Source organism: Salvia splendens, chromosome 5, assembly GCF_004379255.2.
Source record: "Salvia splendens isolate huo1 chromosome 5, SspV2, whole genome shotgun sequence".
NCBI classification, from domain to species: domain Eukaryota; kingdom Viridiplantae; phylum Streptophyta; class Magnoliopsida; order Lamiales; family Lamiaceae; genus Salvia; species Salvia splendens.
Genome location: NC_056036.1, coordinates 35350166 through 35371367, shown reverse-complemented (window position 1 = coordinate 35371367; position 21202 = coordinate 35350166). Strand labels below are relative to the sequence as shown.

At 38.6% G+C, this 21202-nt stretch overlaps 4 protein-coding genes across 6 annotated transcripts; 1 reads left to right on the top strand and 3 right to left on the bottom strand.

Annotated features, from left to right (window-relative positions):
- Positions 1-549: 549 nt before the first annotated feature.
- On the bottom strand, positions 550-6422 carry LOC121802079 (tubulin-folding cofactor B-like). The gene is made up of 9 exons (XM_042201640.1): positions 6329-6422; positions 5742-5870; positions 4839-4990; positions 4233-4351; positions 3799-3857; positions 3107-3148; positions 2177-2310; positions 1524-1593; positions 550-965 (listed from the first exon to the last, which is right to left on the bottom strand). Exons 2-9 carry the CDS (start codon positions 5838-5840, stop codon positions 918-920), a joined length of 723 nt encoding a protein of 240 aa, XP_042057574.1. The 5' UTR covers positions 5841-5870; positions 6329-6422; the 3' UTR covers positions 550-917.
- A 5718-nt stretch (positions 6423-12140) lies between these two features.
- Positions 12141-14675, top strand: LOC121805619 (PRKR-interacting protein 1-like). Its single transcript, XM_042205545.1, has 2 exons — positions 12141-12631; positions 14078-14675. Exons 1-2 carry the CDS (start codon positions 12371-12373, stop codon positions 14342-14344), a joined length of 528 nt encoding a protein of 175 aa, XP_042061479.1. The 5' UTR covers positions 12141-12370; the 3' UTR covers positions 14345-14675.
- A 14-nt stretch (positions 14676-14689) lies between these two features.
- Positions 14690-17061, bottom strand: LOC121805618 (protein TIC 21, chloroplastic-like). The gene is made up of 4 exons (XM_042205544.1): positions 16698-17061; positions 16096-16353; positions 15144-15347; positions 14690-14985 (listed from the first exon to the last, which is right to left on the bottom strand). Exons 1-4 carry the CDS (start codon positions 16977-16979, stop codon positions 14872-14874), a joined length of 858 nt encoding a protein of 285 aa, XP_042061478.1. The 5' UTR covers positions 16980-17061; the 3' UTR covers positions 14690-14871.
- Positions 17062-17260: 199 nt separating this feature from the next.
- On the bottom strand, positions 17261-19979 carry LOC121805617. Of its 3 annotated transcripts, XM_042205541.1 has the most exons (4): positions 19643-19979; positions 19009-19062; positions 17682-18763; positions 17261-17587 (listed from the first exon to the last, which is right to left on the bottom strand). In XM_042205541.1, the coding sequence occupies exons 1-3, from the start codon at positions 19650-19652 to the stop codon at positions 17814-17816; spliced, it is 1014 nt and encodes a 337-aa protein (XP_042061475.1). In that variant the 5' UTR covers positions 19653-19979; the 3' UTR covers positions 17261-17587; positions 17682-17813. The 3 variants fall into 3 exon arrangements, with proteins under 3 accessions (XP_042061475.1, XP_042061474.1, XP_042061476.1); XM_042205540.1 differs by having other exon boundaries at positions 19009-19979; XM_042205542.1 differs by lacking the exon at positions 19009-19062.
- Positions 19980-21202: the final 1223 nt, after the last annotated feature.

The window sequence follows — 21202 nt, the reverse complement described above, 5'->3', positions numbered from 1 at the left end:
TATGTATTTTGGCATGAATGTGGAGTGGAATCATGATGTAAAAGCTTTATTTGACATCAATAGATTTAGTAATGTTTGAATTTCTTGGTAGTAAGGTATGTATTTTGAATGTGGAATGAAGTAATGTATGGATTTTTTAACGTAATAGTTAGTCCAGGACCAAAACGATCAAATTTTCATATGTTCAGGACCAAAAAATCCAAAAGATAATGTTTAAGACCAAAAACATAAAATGACCATATGTTCAGGACCAATTTTGGCATTTACTCTACTTTCATCTCTCTACCTTTTCATCTCTCTTACTTTTTTATCTATTTATTTAACACATCCAATATTTCTTTCTAAAACCCCGTGCCAAAAAGTTTCACCTCAACTATGAAGAAACGGAGGGAGTAGTACTAATCTATTATAAGTAAATAATACTCTTATCACATGTAACAATGATATGTTGTCATTTATCTTTACACATTATATTTATAGGCAAAACAACATGCAACATTTAACAGTGTTAGGCCAACATAGCTCACGAACAAAAAGCTCAGGCATTCCTTTAGATTAACATGAAAAACTACTGCATCATTTTCTCTCTGTAGAAAATAAAGTTATAGTACTACTCCTGCTTAATTATATGAAAACAAAGTTGACATGATATGACACATTTGAAATCGTCTTCAAGCAACAACCCTCTCATTATCCCCACCAAACAAAAGCTGCGCTGGCTCAATGCTACTAAAGTCTCGTATCGATATTGTGATTTTACGTATGAAGACACCATACCGTTTCATCAGAGAACATATTCATTTCCAATACAATTATCATCTCGTCAATCAAAACCGAACAAAATATTCCTACAGTGGTAGACATGAATTCAAACATCGCATGAAACTTTGGCATACCTTTTTATAGGTTGCCTCAACTTAGATTTCATCTTCTTCGAAAGGATCTCGTTCCGGGAAGTCCCCAACCTAAACATTGTGAAATGAAAAAAAAACAAGTATGGTGAATAAGAATATGCAGCAGAGAAAAACAATCAACCTCACAGGTGACTAACATTGCAAGTTTCTCCAAGACCTCTCTACATAACCCATGACAAATTATCCCCAACTCAAGTATGATTTTATTTAACACAATCTCAAACTCTTGAACTATAATTACAAAGAAGCGGTTATTTTCCATTATAAGAATGCAAGGAAACCAAATTTAGTACTCCCTCCGTCCCGACTAAGATGACACATTTCTTAGCCGGCACGAGATTTTAGGAGTTATTGGTTAATGTATTTAATTGGAGAAAAGATGGATGTAAGTATTAAAATAGAGAGAGAAAGAAAGATGAATATTTAAATAGGAGCGAGAAAAAGTGGTTGGGTGTATTAAATTGGAGAGAGAAAGTTACCAAAAAAAGGAAATGTGTCATCTTAGTTGGGACAAACTAAAAAGGAAAACGTGACATCTTAGTTGGGACAAACAAAAAGGAAAACATGTCATCTTAAGTGGGACGGAGGGAGTAGTAGTTAAGAACAAACCTTTACTTTATCTGGTCTGACCATTCCACCACAAAGAGGAGGGCATTCAAAATAGCGCTTTCCTTTCACCCTGCAAACAAAAAAAAATGAACATGTTTAAATGTGCAAAACATCCTCAAGCTATCCCAGAGCTTCCCAATAACCACCTAATACACATCGGCAAAACTTATTAAGAAATCACTACACCAAGAAACACACCTATTCATTGCCAGAAAACATCACTTCCATGTCATACCCATGGATAAAACTCAATCACATGCATGGTGACTGAATGGAAGTAACTGACTGATTTGCAAGAGTCTTGTAACAGAATGTTATGTATTTTAGGATATTATCAACCTTATCTAAATCCATAAGATCTTGTCAACGACTCAAACATAAAACATAACTCCGGATATGAAGAACGGACGAAACAAAGAACAATATAAGAATACCAAAAATAGCTTAAAGAACGACACAAATTCCAAAGCTTACTTTCAAGACAAGCACAGTGATGTTGTGAAATCATAGCTACGATTAATTCCATGACAGGCTTTTCTTTCTATATTTGTTTTACCCATTATTAATCTCAGTGCATCAAGTGTTTACTGCTTCATTAGTAAAATATCATAGGTGCTATTGTAGAAAATCACATGAAGTTGAGAATCACGCACATGCCATCGTGTTTCCCCAGAGGTTCATCATACTGGATCCCAACCCAAAAACCAGGTGCAAGTGTTTCTGCCTGACCCACAAATTTGACAATGCCTCGTTTCTCCCCTACTTCAACTTGGCATCTATCTCCCACCTATTTTGTTGATGGAAAACAAAGGAAGAATAGACCAAAAGAGTTAGCATCGTGCAGCTTGTGCTCATCAAATATTCTCATCAGAATCCAGAAAAATATGCTATGTGTGTAATTGATGAGTGCACTTTAAATAAATTTAAAAAAATTGGATAATAACTGATAATAGAAGTGTCAAAATTATCTGAAGAGTGAGAAGAAGAAAAAGTTTATGTATTAAATGAGATAGAAGGTTGATCTGTTGGATTCATGCTTTGGACTAAACCATAAGAAAGCATGCCACACATCATTCTCTTAGGTGTCGTTCGGTTGTTGTGACTCATTATCATATGATTATTGATTATTCATCTAGGATTAAGTTATGAGATTATTTTAGTTGGAGGGGGTGGTTATGACTCATATGATTATCCATCTGGGATAAAGCTGTGAATGAACCAAACATAAGCGAGACGTTTCATTTTCGCATATGTTTTGGAAAAATGATAATAGATGACTTGCAATTAGATATAGTTCCACTTTAACTATTTATTATCATTTTCCAAAACACATGCAAAAATGAAACGTCTCGCTTAGGCTGGGACGGAAGAGTACTACAAAAGAAATGGATCCATATTCAGTTCAGCCTTTGAAAAAGTTTCGTCCAGATATAGCCCACATTAGGCTTATGTTAACAAGAAAAGTATGACAACTGCCCACAGGTGACTTGCAATTAGATATTCCATTACCATATGCAAGTTTTTACAAGATTACAACTATTGTGACACAAAGAAGGTATGAAGAGTCAAGGTGCAAAGCAAACCTTTATGTTTGCACATAGGTCCTCCATGTAGTTGTATGAAATCTGTAAACAATAAATGAACCTAGAATTAAGAACAAGAAAATAATATTGAGTGCAGAGAAATAAGAGCTACTGTTTAGCAATAATATTTCACGAGATAAGAAGTGTTGTGAATACTAACAGTGAATATAAAAGTTATGTAGTCTTATACAGAAGAACCTGTCTCGTAAGTTTTTAAGAAGGCCAAAATTCAGAAAATAATCTATAAAGCCAACTCATTCATAATCATTAAAGAGCAATATTATACTACTCCCTCCGTCCCAACTAAGATGACACACTTTCCTTTTTAGTTTGTCCCAACCAAGATGACACATTTCTATTATCGGTAACTTTCCCTCTCCAATTAATGCACCCAACCATTTTTTACTCTCTCCTATTAATTATTCAACACTCTTTCTCTCTCCATTTAATACCTACTATTTATCTCTCCATTTAATACCTACTATTTATCTCTCCAATTAACCACATTAACCAACAACTCCTAAAATCCAGTGTCAACTAAGAAATGTGTCATCTTAGTTGGGACGGAGGAAGTAGTAATTTATTTGTCATGAAGAAAAATGACTCTAAACCAATTAGAGGAATACTATGCGCAAAGAATCTCGACAAGTAAGCATAAAATGCAAGTAGATAGAATAATACACAGCACATACTTTAGACTCCAGATTAGAATGTTGATCTCCCATTCTTTCCTTGAACTTTTTGTAAGTGCCTGAAAGAAATAATAGTTCAATACTCTCTGACCCCACAACATCAGGTAACAAGAAATAGTATTAATCAAAACTATGATATCCATATTATGGAACATAAATTGAACGCAGAAAATTGTTATACTGCACAAAATGTGAAATAAAATTTGACAAATTCAGATTAGAGAAGAAGCTGCATAATTCCGGTGTCTAACAAAATTTTACCCATTTCACAGCTTGTCATGTTGCCATGATGACTAACAACGTCTTCTCCATTGGAGTAAGTCATTTTCAAAAATAGTATGGACATTCATGAGAAGACAAGCAAGTCATCTCCGAGCAAAGAATATTACATATATGGAGGAGAAATTGAAACAATGACAAGGCATATGCCATACCATCAAGTTTGTTATATGCTTCATCAGAAATTTTGTATTTCTCCACAAGGGAAGTATCTTCCAGCCAACCACCAGACGTTACTGATGAAGGATCAAGATCAACGACATGAAGCCGGAAACTAAGAAAGCAAATAATCCAGTATCAGAATGAATGCAGTACCTGTTGGTACCCAAATAAATATCTAATGGAGATAAAGTTTACAGTTATGGAAAATTAATACCACTAAAAGAATAAAGAAGCCAAAAAGGACACTGAACAAAGAAGTTAAGCTATAAAACCTTAGATACAGCAGATTTCTGACTAGGTACCATAGCGAATTATGAGAAACATACGGGTTCATTTGGTGCAAAATTCTGTCAACAACTAATCAATTTATTTACAAACTACAATTCAAAGCTTATTAATCTTGTTTTCCTTATGTCATTATTTCTTTACAGTGACCATAGGTCAGTGAACTATCAAAACGACACATATAAACAAATATTCCAAATAAATATACCAATACCAAGAGTACCAATAATAACGAAACAAATTGATTAGAAATGTATTTAAACCACCAGAATTGTCTAGAAACCTTAGACAAATGGAGAATACATCTAAATTACCCGTCTTGTGGAGAATAGAAACCAAGGGGTCTCGTGTTATCAGCTAGATCTGAAACTTTAGCACCTGTATCATCATAAAGCTCGAGGCACATTGACTCAACAGATGTGCCACACTTTTTCCATAGTTTATCTTTTACAGCTTCTACAGTCATCTGATAAAAAAGATGAAAAGAATTATGCTACAAGTACATATGAATAAGCTATTTGGTTATTAAGTTTCTTGATTTCTTGATTAGGACAGTGGCGCATTTATGCATACGAATTCAGGCATGAATTTGATGAAAGTTTTCACTTAATATTTCATAAATATAGCTTCCATGAAAATTTTTACAGCATGTAGAATAAATCCAAAGTCCCAGACTAGTATCAAATAGATTAAGTAATCAGGGATCGCTTCATTGTGCTAATTCCAGACATTCCCATATCTAAGTCAAAATGCAGGGCTAGGGAAGATACTAAAACTGATTATTTAGTATCCCTCCATCGGCGAATAGGAGGCCCGGTTCATTATTACTATAAATGGTAAGAAGCCCCACATACCACTGACTCATTTCACTAACATATCATTTAAAACTAATATATATAAGTGGGACCCATATTGCACTAACTATCTTCCACCCACTTTTCTTAACATTTCTTAAAACTTGTGCCGAAAAGAAATGGAACTCCTAATGGTGGACGGAGGGAGTATCTGGTAGTCAGGTTTTGAACATATTCTGGGATATCTAAACAAAGCATACAGAGAACTCTCCTCCAAACTCTCATTATCTCATTTATCAATACAATTCATTCAACCAATATACTTATTGTTGATTAGTGCAAATCACAAGGTTGCCACAGAAATAAATGAAAAATCAAACATCAGCCAGATATAAACAAAAAATGGTGGTACAATTAGCATACCTGTAAAGAGAATCGAACATCAGAAGCAAAACTCTTGATGTTGGAGTGGGTGACGCGTAAAAGAACCGACTCATCTCCTTGAACTTGTAACTTATCCATATTCTTCAGCGCTCACTTAGCTTATCGGCCCTGCTTGACAAGCAAAACAACAGAATCCTTGATGTAGAGGTAGCAAATAGAGTCCGACTGGCTTAGCACATTGCGGCTTTGAACGAAAATTGCCCTAATCCTTAGTAGCTAATTTAACTAAGATGAGCATTCACAAACAAGATTATATATCCTTCAGTACACTACTGATAACAGAATGTCTGTTTCTCCACTATTGCTAAGCCTTATTAGCAAATGGTTCAAGTTTCATACACAACACTGAATTGCAGAAACTGCAATAAGATTAAGAAGAAGATTCGGACAACGCCTAGTTCAGCTGTTCAGGAGTAAGTGGAAAACACGCATTCGGCAAAAAAATCGAATTAAGGATTGATATTCACTTGCTCTTCTCTCACATCAATTTCAACTGATTCACCGGAAAAGAAATGCGGTTGCTCTCAAAAACTTAAAACAGAAAATCAAAAGATTCAAAATCAGACCTGCAGCGATTGAAGCAAGCGCCTACTCTTATGAGAGGAGAAGAACGATGCCTGGTTCTCAGAATTATAGATCGTCACGAGGTTTCCATATTTTAAGTGTTTCCCTTTTATTCTCTTCTTTACCTTTTCATTTTTTGTAATTTAAAAAAAATATTTTAAATATTCTCTTTTTATAATGAATAGAAATTTTATTTCGACTACTATAAATTGAGGGAAAATCGCATTTCTAGGCCAGTTGGCCTCAGAAATAACGGAAATGTAACCGTTTTGTTATCTGTTCCATATATGGGAAAAACGCCAACCGCATTGGCGTTTCTATAAGTAAAAACGCCAACAACAATGGCGGGTTTTAATTTAAGTTGGCGTCTTTTAATTGCAACGTATTTTAGTCGTATTTTTTATAAATACAGTATTGAGTATAAAACGCCATTCGCATTGGCGTGTATAATATAAAACGCCTTTTTCGTTGGCGTGTTTATTCAAGTAGAAACGCCGGGTAGAATGTCGTTTTGATAAAATACGCCAACGTGGTCGGCGTGTTTCAAAGAAGACGCCACTGTCATTGGCGGCTTTATACAGATCTGATATATCCCCTTCTCCTCCCCCAAATCACGAAAAACTCAACCCACACACTCTTATCCAAGGTAGACTGCTCCACGCGAATTCGCCCTCCATCCATCTATCGGTGCTATTTTCCCCCAAATTTGTATATTATTTTCGGTTAGTATGCTTATCTTTTACATTATTTGAGTAATTGTTGGATAGTTAGCTAGGGTTTGTAATTGGTTATGAATTGAGTTGAAATATTGTGCAGAATTATTATTGTGTAGAATTATTATTGTGTAGAATTATTATTTAGCATATTTGGCTCACTCTACATAATGATGAATGTAAAAATAATACATATTTATTTGTATTTTACATTATTGCAGATAGTATGACGTGGTGTGTCAATTTATATTGGGGTGGAAAGATAATTCCCGGAGCAGCTTTTGCTAAAGGATTCATTATGTTGGATGAAACAATTTCGTACGATGAGCTTGTGGAAAAAATTTGTGAAAGGATGGGGATAATCATATATGAAAACAACATTAAAATAATATGGAAACGTACAATATGCTTTGGAGCCGGAGTCATGTTTGCAGGTGTTCTACTAGACGAAGTATGCATGCAACTAATGTTTAGTGAGAGTATGGTTATTGGAGGTCTAATTGAATTATATGTTGAGTATTCGGCAATTACTCAACATCATAGTCATCATGTCATAAGTTATGATGTTGGTACATCTACGAGAGCCCAAGAACCATATTTTGCTGCAACACAAGATTTTGAAGCTGGAGGCGTGCATTTAGGGGAAAGTGACAATTGTGATGCGGTTGAGGACGTAATAGGTCCTGATAAAGCCGACTTTCTTGATCCACAATCACCTTATTATTCTGAAGATTCTGACCCGGTTAGTACAGACTCAGATGATGATCCGTCGGATGATGAACAATATGTTGCTTCAAGACCATCCATTCCACTTGGAGAAACAACAGTTGGAGAAACATCAGTTGGTGGAAGGGCAGTTGGAGGAACAGTTCCCACAGCGTGGAATCAACTATTTTCGCACCTTACCAGGTCCATATGATAGTTTTGATCACAAAAACTTTGAACGTGATGATCCCAGTGTGCATTATTGGAGTGAAAAAGATCCTAGCAATGTCGGTTTGCATACTAAATTTAGAACGAAGTTGGAATTGAAGGCAGCTGTGACTCATTGGCATTTGGAAAAAATCCGACAATATACAGTTGCTGAAAGTAAAGGAAAGAGATGGCATGCAGTTTGTAAGTGGCCACAAGGAAATCCGAAAGATACCTCATTACCGAAATGTTTGTGGGAGTGCCGAGCAATACTGAGAAAGCATGATGAACACTGGCAAATTAGAGTGTTTAGCACTGCTCATACTTGCATGGGGGATCGTAACTATAATGGGCATGCTAATCTTTCGTCGGGTATGATAGCGTTGAGTGTTCGACATCAGATAGAAAACGATCCTTGCTACAAGATAAAAGCAATTGTGGCGGATATTGAAAATAGATTTCATGTCAAAGTTAGTTACAAGAAAGCATGGTATGCTCAGAGGACAGCGATTGAGCTTGTATACGGTGGATGAGAGTGGTCGTTCAAAGTTTTACCAGCTTATTTGAATGAAATGCAACGACAAAATCCTGGCACAATTGTGGAATGGTTGCACGATGACATATTAAGCAATGGTATGAACAAGGTATTCAAGTACGTATTTTGGGCTTTTGGACCAGCTGTGGAGGCTTTTCAACTATGCAAACCAGTTTTAACGGTTGATGGAACTGGTTGGCGTGTTATCATAAAAACGCCACTATAGTTGGCGTGTTATGAAAAAACGCCAATGTGATTGGCGAGTTTTTACAGAGTGTCGGAGAAATTTTAGACAATTTTTTCAAGAAATTAGGCCATCTTAGAGACGCCAATAAGATTGGCGTTTAATAAACCATAACAATATAGTTGCCGTGTTAAGAAACACGCCAATATGGCTGGCGTGGTTTTACTGAATGTCCGCTTCAAGAGGCCCTTTCCTCTATCTCTTTATTTTCTCCTTTTTCATTTTAATTAGGGAGTACTAATTTCATTTATCCAAAACAATGAAAAAGCACCAATACCAAGAGGATGTATCAAATTACTAATATAAAGAGTTTAGACGTGAGGGAGAGTGCCATTTTTAATAAACCATAACAATGTTCAACTGGAGAAATGAACACAAAAATTGTTATAAAGCTATAATGATCAATTCAACTAAATACTTGTTAAATGCTCAATCGTCTCTCCTTTTCCGCAAAAACAAACCACGGATTCCCTTCCCGATTCTGGAGGTAGGGAGACGAGACGGAGGAGTATCTTGCACAACCATGTTCTGTAAATCAGCGCCAACAAAGTCGTCTCGCACAGAAGAACGAGGTGGAGATTGGGGGACATCACTTAGACCGATATCTTCACCGGTTCCACCAGTGTGGCTAACTGAATGCCGTCCTCGAACGACGGAGCTTGGTGGAGGTGGAGGCATAAAGTCGTCATCGGAATCCACTACCATCCTTGCGGATGACGACTCTTCACCCGCTTTCTTCTTACCACGCCGCTTCCCTTTTTGCCTCACGGGCATGTCAATGTCTAGCTCAGACCGCTGGGAAGGACGGCAGTCCATCATCTCAGGTTCCCCAGATATGTGCAGGCCGTCTTCAACCATCCTCGAAATTGTGTACAAAGCCGGATGTCCTGACATGTCTTGCTCACTAAGATAGTGGCGTATTCTGTGCAGCGTCTCCACCTACAATTTTCAAAGTTAAATATATTTCATCATAAGAAATAAAATAATGAATAGTTGTTTCAATTTACCGCGTAGTTATGAGAGGCTGCCGTTTGCTGGAAGCCCTCCTGAGCATGCACGTCAGGTTTTGTCATGTACACCACGGTTATCCGGCGAAACCAATCCATGTACTCATCAAGTGCAATAGGCTCCATTGAGTACTCCAAATCCACGTACATTGTGTCGTGCCTATTATCCCAAGCCTGTAAATGATTGGCGTGCCAGTCAACCCAATTCCGTCCAGCTTTGCCACGTCGATCCTGTTTCAAAAAATCAGCACCGTGGAACCTGTTGACAAGCGGGATATAGGGTTGGACAATCCCAAATTGTCGCAACACTCGCTCTGGCCCGTATGGCTCAACCATATTCCAGCAAATAATGGTTATGCTCGACGTCCATATAGGACGATCGGCAACACAAACATCCGGCAGGTTTCGGTGGACATACGGCCTCCAAATAAACTACATAAGACATAAATTTAGTCAAAACAAGTTCAACCAAAACATCATACAAACACCAATTTAGGTTACGTAAATTACTTGGTCGGCATGCATTCTAGAGAACTGCTCTCTGAAAGTTTCAATGCAATGCCCGGGTGCTTTTACATAAGAGGCCGGACCAGTCCATCTACAAAAAATAAATTATGAGCGAATAACACGGCAATTATTAAAAAATATGCTTTAAAAATTTATTAGTTAACAACTTACGCGATTGCACATGGTAGGTAGTCTATAGGCACGAGATTTAGCATTCTCGGCCTAATAATTGGGATTCTCTCCCAAGCCCACAACTGTAACAATGTAAGAGCACCCCCAACATCTGTCCTCTTACCAAGTGCAGCTTCACATAAATTGTGGTACAAGCATGCAAGAGTCGCACCACCCCAGCTATAGGTACTACATCATTCTATATCCATGAAAAATTGAATGTAGAAAATGGAATTTTATTACCAGATGCGTTAGGGATCAACAGACCACCAAGTAACAACAGGCAATACACACGAGCACGTTGCACGTACATGTACTCTTCGTGATCATCACTCAACTCAATCCTCAATTGAGCTGATAAGGCTGTCTGCTTCCAGTTCATTTCTTTCAAATCAACTTGATCTGGAATAAAGCCAAGAAAATTCAGACAAACCTCCTTCCAATGGTTTACATCCTTAGTGGGGATGTAACCCGTCAGAGCTTCACCGTCAGTGTTGAGGCCCCACAAGACCTCCACGTCTTCTAATGTCACAGTCGCTTAACCGACTGGAAAGTGAAACGTGTGCGTCTCTGGCCTCCAGCGTTCAATCAAAGCGGTGATGAGATGGTGGTCAATATCTTTCGGTTTACCACACCTCAACATCCCGCCAAACCCCATCCTGTCTACAATCGCCAAGACACGAGGATGTATGGGAACATCCCAAATGATACCTTTGTACCTTCTGCAGCGTAGGTCTTGTGAGGGTTCTCCAGCCCATATATTGTTAGAGACGTGTTGTCTCTGAAAATATAGTACATATGGGTCCTCAGGACCACATAATAGTCTTCTGCGAGCACTAGAAGATGATGCCATAATTCGCCTACACAAAGTTACGCAAAATTAATAACAATTCGCCTACACAATATTACACAAAACAAACTAACCAATATACATCGACATAATTTGTCAATATTGAACCCAAATAATGCAATACACTTTAAAACTCATATAAATCATAACAAGTTGCCCGAATTTTAAGCAAGAACAACACTAGGGTTTAGGTTGTTAATCCATATTTATACCTTAACTCAACACCAATATCTCAACTATTAAGCAACAATAATGTCATCCAAACAATCAAATATGCTAAATAATAATTCTACACAATAATAATTCTGCACAATATTTCAACTCAATTCACAACCAATTACAAACCCTAGCTAACTATCCTACAATTACTCAAATAATGTAAAAGATAAGCATACTAACCGAAAATAATATACAAATTTGGGGGAAAATAGCACCGATAGATGGATGGAGGGCGAATTCGCGTGGAGCAAATAAAATCGAAATCGCGATTGTGTGTGGGTGGGAGCTGCGTTTTTCGCGATTTGGGGGAGGAAAAGGGGATATATCAGATCTGTATAAAGCCGCCACTGGTATTGGCGTCTTCTGTCAAACCTGCCGACCTCATTGGCGTCTTTTATAAGTATAAACGCCAATCCCATTGGCGTGTTACACTCAATACTGTATTTATAAAAAATACGACTAAAATACGTTGAAATTAAAAGATGCCAACATAATTAGCGTTTTAAATTAAAACCCGCCAATGTTGTTGGCGTGTTTTACTTATAGAAACACCAATACGGTTGGCGTTTTTCCCATATATGGAACAGATAACAAAACGGGTACATTTCCCTTATTTCTAAGGCCAACTGGCCTAGAAACCGATTTTCCCATAAATTGAAGCATCGAGAGAAAATTGAAAATTTAAAATGCAATGCTTCTGTGCAGGCCTCAATAAATTGAAATACTCCAGTTTCCCATAATTCTAGGTTAGATTCGATCGATTGCAGCTCCCGATCAGTACCAATCCATTAATTTAATTTGAAACCACAAATCTCGCCGTCGAATTACAACAAAAACCCGAAAATCCAAACCCTAGGGTTGAGGGGTTTTGCAGAAAAATTCGCAAATGACATCGTCGGGAAGGCCGACTTCCGCCACCGCCGGTGATTTGCAGATGGTTGTGGCGGCAGACAGAGCACCTGCCACGCTGCCACCACGTCCTCTGCCATCTTCGTCCTCAGCTCTGGTAGAATATACGCCGCCTGCTGCCAACCCCGAGGATGAGGACCTTGAAGTTAAGCTCCGGCGCATTATTGAATGCGTTCCTGTTCGTGTCAGCAACACCTCCGGCAGTTCAGCCGGTTCAGGCTCTGGTGATTTCCATCAGGTATTACTTGTTTTTTGTTTCAATGAAATGTTTGCAAACTGAATTGTTGTAAACGTTGATTGATGTGTGTCACTTGGAGAATGGTCTTAGTTTTTGCCATCCATTAGGTTTAGAAAACTTTGAATTTCTCTTATGGATGAATCTCTGTGCCAACTACCAAACACTAGTCAGAATTTTTCTCTCTTCAATTTAGGACTGGACATGTTGAAAATGATTCGAGGAATGAGTAGGGTCTGAGGGGGTGACTTACTTAGGTATGAGATGAGATGATAAATATTTGGGGGTTTTGTTTGCCACAATTGGAAGTACATCGCCGTGGTGTAGTTTAAGTTTATTAAGGAAAGTCTTGTGGCATACTTATAAAAGCATGTGTCTCTCTTTGTCTTGAATAAGAATCTGGCCTATACATGAATAATTGGCTATTGACTTGGTAGTTCAGTACCTCAGGTGGCAGACCTGTTCACTTTACTTAATTCTGGTTTTAACATTGGTTGGGAACAGTAACTGAGAGAGCTTTTGAAGACCCTTCAGAATGTAACATTACATGATTTATATACTAGCACTAATATTCATTAGTTTTAGCATTTAAATCGGCCATTAGTTTGATATACTTGACCACAGAATTTATATTTGTACTACTTAGTAATAACTCAAATCAGGAATTTTATTCTACCATTGTGTTGATACGTCATGAAACAGGTCCAGATTAAATATGTAGCGATACAAGACTATTTATCGTTTGGTTCTTAACGAAATTGACAAATAAAAACTGGGTAGAAAGATAAAGTATTGACAGCAGGAGATGAAGTTACAGGAAACATGGCGTGTGAGTGTTACGTATACCAAAAGGGTGAGGGATCCACTGTAGAAGAGTGAAAGTTACTTTATGATGTGTGACTTTGTGTTTTGTTCAATTCTATAACCTTACTTCTGAAGTTATGATTGTTAATTAATAATATGGGTTGTGTTTGTATTTAGGAAAAAAAATCCACTATCATGAAGATATTACATGTTCTATATGTTGTTTTTTAAACTCTACCGACATGTTCGTCCAACTTCATGCTGAGATTAGTATTCATCTGTTATCCCTTATGCTTTTGCATTTATTAATCTCAGGCTGCATAGCATGGATTAATCTCATTTGCATTGCTTTATCTGCTTCATTTTTGTATATCACGTCACCTTCGAATATGAGGTGGTGTAAGAATCACTGTTTTTCCATTTGCATATTATATGCCTCTTTCATTGTCAGGCTAGCAAGCATCTATTTGGCCCATTCATTTGTTAGGTTTTGAGTTTGTGTCTTTGGCTCCTCAGAACCAATCCTTTCTCGAGTCTCTTGATAATAGTTCATGAAGACTTTTCCATTAACATGATAATGTGGTTGGCTTCTCTGCCTTTGTATGGAAGTTTTACTAACTTTTCATGGGCTATTAATGGTGACAGTATCGTCAAATGAGACGGAAAGAACAAGATCGGCTTGCAAGAATGGATGCAGACTTCCAGAAAAGGAAACAGATAACCGAATTCGCCCAGAGAAGGGAGGAAAGATTAAAAGCTGCGGAGGAGCGTACAGCCAAAAAACGCTTGAAACGTCTGAAGAAAAAGCTGAAGAAGAAAGACAAAAAATGCAAAACGGATGCTGGTGGTGACGAGCATCAGAAGGAACAATCTTCAGATGAAGGTGGAGACTCAGACTACAAGGAAGCTTAAGAGGCGATTGAACTGCTGTCTTGTTCTCGTATTCTCAATCTCTGGTTTGTGTATGATGGCATAATTGGCATTAAAGTGTTAGATAAAGAAGCCGGACATGGTGAAGATCGACCAGTCGTTCAAAATTCGCTGTCTAGTTGACTAAACTTGAATCTGTTTGAACTTGAATGAGGAAAATCAACTTGTATGTGGTTTAGGTCATTATCATTGCAATCAAATGGGATATTGGCTATTCTTTTAGTTTGACTGACTTGTGATCAGCTCCACCTTGTAGTGAATTACTGGACTGGATACTTAATTTGAGATATTTACCAAACATAAATTATGATTAGTTGGCTTGGTTAATAATTGCAATACTCGCTGACGACTTTATTTTTGAAACTCTGCGATAAAAAACATAAATCGCATTCAAAGAGTCCGCAAATACACGAATATAGTCATTAACAACCTCTTTTCTAAGTTTAAGCAGCCAATTGATTGCGGAAAGCTCGTTTCCATGTGCCTTTTCACCCAACAGTTGATCCAAGTTAGGCGATCTTTGGGATGAGAACAGTTTCTGAAGATGGCAAGGTGACAGAGCGCAATAGCTCCAGCGAGCATACTAGTCCGATAAAATGTGACATTATGGTGTTTGCAGATGCCTACAAATAGAGCACAAAACATGGTTATATAACTGGAAAGAAGCTACTATGATTGAGAACTTTCACACTAATTAAGAATGCTAAAACAGATCCAAATGAAGAACACCAAGTAGAGGAGAGGGGTAAAGTGAAAATATGGAGTTAGTTACAAAGGATACCTGCACCAAGAACACATCCAAGGCAAGAACAGGGCTGTTCCCAGGGGCAATACCCTGATAATAAGGAGTAGCTGAAGTGGTAAGAGCTTTAGCAACCAACAGGCCTACTGTCGCTTGCATGCCAAGTATAGCAGCACCTATGCCCAAGACATTTATGCCTATGCCGTTTTGCAGACTTCTCACAACATCAGCACGAGGAGGTGCCTGAAAGCAAATGACGTGTGTCAAATAATCATAACAGGACAGAACTTGCATTCAAGATACAGTGCTTGTACAAATGTAATGAGATATTTCCTCAACTATACACTTATTATATCAGTGCATGACAACTTAAGTGGGCAAGTACTAGGTGCGTTTTAGTGATTGAATTTTCAGTTTGCAATCAAACACAATTAACAGAATGCCCAGAATACATGTAAATTACTTAGCTCTGCCTCAATTTACGCTCCGTATTAGTGGGCGTGGTGAAATACTCCAAGGACATGAAAACACTCACCAACATCCACTACTTAAAGAAAAAAAAGGCAATTCACCTTGTTAGAAAGTCTGGTTGTGTAAGTACGTCTTATAAGCTTCTTCTGCCCCTACGGGCCTATTCTTGGTCTATCTCCTATTTTATCATGGGCCTGTATTCCTCACAATGGCGTATCTGTGTGTTTCACTGAGCGATTTTACAATAAAGGAACATATGATTCTCAAGTCTCTACGGCTCTACCCCACTCAGCCCGAGAGATTTTACAGTAAATAATCATTTTTCTTATAATTATCTGCCCTATTTACCATATACCACATCTTCCAAACCAACAGAGTTAAGATAGTGGTGGTTCCACCATTTATTAAGACTTAATACGAAAGCAGTGATCTGAATACATAAAAAGCTTGGTGCTAACAAAAATACATTACGAAAAACATTGGAGTGCTACTAATATACTAAACATTTGTTAATCATTACCTTTGAAGGATCAGTGGCTGTCCTCCGAAGTCTATCAGATAATCGAATATACCCAAATGACCAAAACACAGAAATGAAGGCAGCAGCAATACCACCAGCAGTTGCATAAAAGGTAGGAGGTGATGTGATTTTCCCAGTAATGACAACAGAAAATGAAAGGATAACAGCTGCCACAACTGTGCAAACCAGTTGCCCCCAAAATCCAAAGCTTCCCAATCTCTTGAAGTACCTTGAAGTTTTCTCTAATCTCTTCGAAACCTGAAACAGGCATTTCAAACAGGCATTTTCTATTTCAGGGAATTGTTATGCTAAATGTTTTCATTTTTTAATAAGAAACGTGCAATGTTCTTAAAAGCTGATAAATTAAAGATCTAATTCAGTCCAAATAAAAATAAGATGAAATTTTAGGTTGCAATTGTCAAATAGCAATAATTACAAGTGTGCGACTGAAGGGGGAAACCCCTAAACCCTAGATTCAGATCATATCACTCGAAACTGAAAACTATCAACCCGGAAATTCCATAGTCGCACAACTCTAATCCACATTAAACAAAAAAAATTGCATTTCTCAGAGTAACACATAGAAACGGAAAGAGAGAGACCTGAGCGAGTTTGGCTTTTTCAGATTCATCACTTGGAGAAGTATAGGCAGCAGCAGTGGGAGTGGGAGCAGAAGCTAGGGTTTTGGCACTGTGATTATTGAGAATTGTGTAAGGTGGGGATAAACTCTGGAGAAACTTCAAAGAAGAAAGAGATGAATGAGGAAAGGGGGAGGTGTTGAATCGGAGAAAATGACGGGAGAAATTACATGATACCGCCGCCTTGATGGACGGAGGTGGTGGTGCTAGGCCGGTGCGAGCTGCCGGCAGAAGAAGAGTTTGCATAGCTTATCTATGAGGTACTACTAAAAAGCTCCCGGAATGCCAAGCTTATGGTTATGGTTTTCGCCTCTTTGTGCAATATAAATGTGAGGAAAGGATCACCTGAATTTCAAATCATTTTTCATCTAAACACAATTTTTTATATTTTTTTAAATTATTATAAATTCGTCGTTCTCGGTGATCAAAATATGACGTGCTTAAACAAAACCAATTTAATGTTTAAATATAATTTACAACAATATTTGAAATTCGATAAACTAAATGTTTCATCAATGTTTCATATATACATATAAAATGTTTCATCAATACTTTAAATTGATACAAGCAATTTCAAGTTTGCATACAAAAATTTGTTACTAATGGATAAGTCTACATTCCATCCCAACTTCTTACTAGTAGTATTTATTTGCCCATTTTACCCGCTAATCGCAAATTCCTTTTGACATGACAAATATCCCAAATTTAAGTATTTCGTGCAAAACTGATGTAACAAGAGGCAGTCGTCGCGCAGTGAGCTCAAGAATTTATCAATGCATCATGGTTTGGTAGTTGTTACAAACGCAGCCAATCTGAATCTGCTCAAATTCCATGTAAAGGGTATTCTGCAGCCACTGTAAAACAAAATTACACCTGGTCAATATAAAAAATTATAATGAAAAATTGCAGAAACACGATATGATATTCATAACTTCACTCAGATCTTACATTGTTTTACTTTCCTGTGGTTTCAGTTCATATGTGAGCATCACTAAATTTAGGATGGGCTCACATCAGTCGAAATCCACCAACTGATTACTTCACATCAAACTGGATACAGTAAGCAGCTTCATGTCTTTGTTATGGAAAACGAACAAACTCACCACAATTTTGTTTTCCTTTCAAGCATTTCTCCCACCACAAGAGCTCGGAGTTGTCGACAATGAGTTTGCTCTCATACACAATGCGACGATGTAATTTATGCTTAGGTGATGGTCTCAATGACCTTAGTTCAATCAGTGGATTTGTGATCACTGTTCTACTGCAAATCTCTTGTGCTGGTTGGACATGCTTCCACCAGAAATCAGACAAAGCTATCTTCATAGTGTCCCAATATTCCAAATTGCGGTGTATCCTAAGCAAACTGCTGCCGTTGAGTGTCCAGACATACATATCCATCCAATCTCGATCCAATATCTCCATCAAGCCTTGAGCTTGGGGGATATAATGCAGTGGCACTCGTTTCCATGGCTCTGCTTTGCTCATGTCACCACCGAAGAATGGGCATTTAATTTCAAGAACCCCATGGCTGGGCAATCCATATACGTAACTGTCAATAGCTCCATCGGGGGAAGCAGCAAGCCAATTATCGGCAGGGCTCTTCTCTCCATACACTTGGAATTCAGGATATGATACTGTATTTCCAGTTAACAGCTTATATCTTTCAAGTGCCACCTCTTCCTTAATGTTGCTCCAACAAGTTGCTAAATTACCTGAGAATGGCTCGATTGTTCCAAGTTTCTCTAGCCATAATCTAGCCCGTCCACGAGGCCAGAAACCAATTGCCAAAGCAAAAGTACTTGCTGTTAGTTTATTCTTTCTCAAGTGTTGCCAATTCTTGAACCAATGCTGAAGTCCACTAGATTGAAGAACATCATGAGGTATACTAGAAAAACTTTCAAGACTTGAACTGCCACTGTACCTCCTCAAGTTTCCGTGAAAAAAAGAAACTGGAACCTTCTCAAAGTTGCATATATGCTTGTTAAATTCAGAATATCCAACAGAAGAAATAGACTTTCTCAAATTATTCACTGCACAAGATAAATTTGAACATATTAGTATCCATTACTCCACCGAACAACCTATATTTAATGCATCTCTCAAATCACAAAGATGCGTAGAAAATGATTAAAATGAAAGATGCCACTAAACTTAAGTAAAGAAAACAAACATCCATATCTATGATTAGAGTGTATATCCAAGAAAAATATTAGTCAATGCAGCATAGACCTGGGATAAGCAATCAAAACCATGAGGAGAGTGCAAGAAACCTTACTCAAACGTGCACCACCATCAGAGCAAGTAGCTTTGCTATCTTGGCGACCACTAACTGAAAAACAAGGTGTAGAATAGTACTTGCTCATTTCATTAATGAGGCCACATCGAAGAACAAAATACGGTAAAGTTTGAGTATTATTAGTGCAAATATAAGCTCGTTGATTTCAATTCTATCTCAATATAGTCAGCGAAATATGAAAACATGTCAAGCCCCAAAAATAATACTCCCATATCATGTGTTATGCATATTCAAGGTATTAACTCGAATACGTAATTCATCAAACAGTTGTCTTGCATAGCTGCTTAAACTAATCTACATCCGTATCCAAATTTCCAAATATGAAAAAAAAAATGTTCATAATGCCTCACTATGCTAACCACATGAAGTGATGGAACTCCAAATTCCGAAACATGTAATCTGAGGATAAAATAAGCAAAAATCAAGCAAGCACAAACGAAAAATTAACATGCTCGGCATTGCAATTATGAGAGAGAATAAAATCAAAATTAATTTTAACAAATTACACATAATAATCAGGAAAAGCGTTGTATATTGAGGCAGTCGGAGAGCATATGGTTCCGGGGTTTAGGAAGGGTTTAACAGAATAAGAACTAAGGGGTGAGCAACCGACCAATTCGCATGTAGCGTCATGTATCTAATACAGAGAGCTGCGCAGAAATTAGGCTTGAGGCGCAGCGGCCGCCTCCGGTAACTGGTGGTCCGTGGCGGCGGAAGACAGCGGCAGCTGCTCCTGTTTAAATCGGCGCAGCTACTCCTTCGAGCTGCTTCCAGTGGAGGCGGGAGGTAGAAGGTCTATAAAAAAGGAGACGCAGCAACGGCGGCGTGAAACCCCGGCAAGGGTGGGAGAGAGGGAAATGCGAAGAAATGGGGGGAGATGCGATGTTTGATGGTTTACTCTTTTGCTTGAGGGGTGGGAAAGAGAAGGGAAGTGTAGAGAAAGATTTGGGCTTTGCGTTTGGGCTTAGATACTTATTTTAGAGAGGTAGTTATCCTATTTATTTAAGGGCTTAACTCCCTTAGCCTAACTATTTATTTAAGGGCTTAACTCCCTTAGCCTAAGAGCACCTGCATCGGTGCTCAATACTAAGGCGGGCCGCCGTGCCGCTGTGCTCTTGCCACTGCCACGGCTCGATGCATCGAGCACCATCGTGCCGCTGAGCAGGCTGACGTGTCGCGTTCTGATTGGCCAACGGCAAAGCTGTTGGCATTTTCCTTTTTTTAAAAAACAAATTTGAAATATATTTAAAAATTGATTTTAAATTAAAAAAAATTATTTTCCCACTTCCCAATAAAATATATCCATTTTTCCCCACTTTTAATTTATTTTTCATTATTTTTATCCCAAAATTCACATTTTCATCTATAAATACCTCTATTTCCACATTTTTATCCCAAGGTTCGCATATTCCGGGAGACTATCAGCCTTACCTGGTGGACGAGCAAGATGTCGAGGGGCAATACGGGTGGCCTCCCGAAACTGGCACTAGAGGGAGTGCCCCGACGCCATCGGAGGGCGGTTCCGGCGCTCCTCCTCATCCTCTTAGTGTCTGTGTCCGTACTCGTGGCAGTACCGGAGGTGACATCAACGTCCGAACCCCGTACACTCCGGGGGAGATGGAGAAGTTATTCAAAACCTACTTGAAAATCTCCGAAGATGCGAAAACCGGCACGAACCAAACCGGGGACAGGTTTTGGTGGCACGTCTCTCGCCGGTACAATGCCAACCGACCTGATGGAACCATCAAGCGCAATGAGAGTATGGTGTACAATGTCATCGGAAGAGCCAACGATGAAATCCAAAAGATCCAAGGGTATTACCTCCAAGAACAGCGGTCAGCAGGGAGAGGCACGAGCGAGGTTGACATCATCCTGGCCGCCATGTCGACCTACCATTCAATTCAGTACTAGTCATTCAAGCATCTCAACGCTTGGTAGGAGGTGCGCCATCATCGAAGTATAAGGGAGGCGTCGTATCCTCCTCCAGCTCCTCCAGCAAACGGTCAAGGTCGGTATCCCTATCCGACGCTGGCGAGAATGAGGTGGCTAGCCAGCTTGCCGGAGCTCACTTGGGTAGCCCTGACGCCGGCCCGAACAGTTCCCAACGCCTGCCGCAAGGAAGGAAACCGGCGACGGCCAACCGCCGTCACGCCGCGACCCCATCCGCACCGCC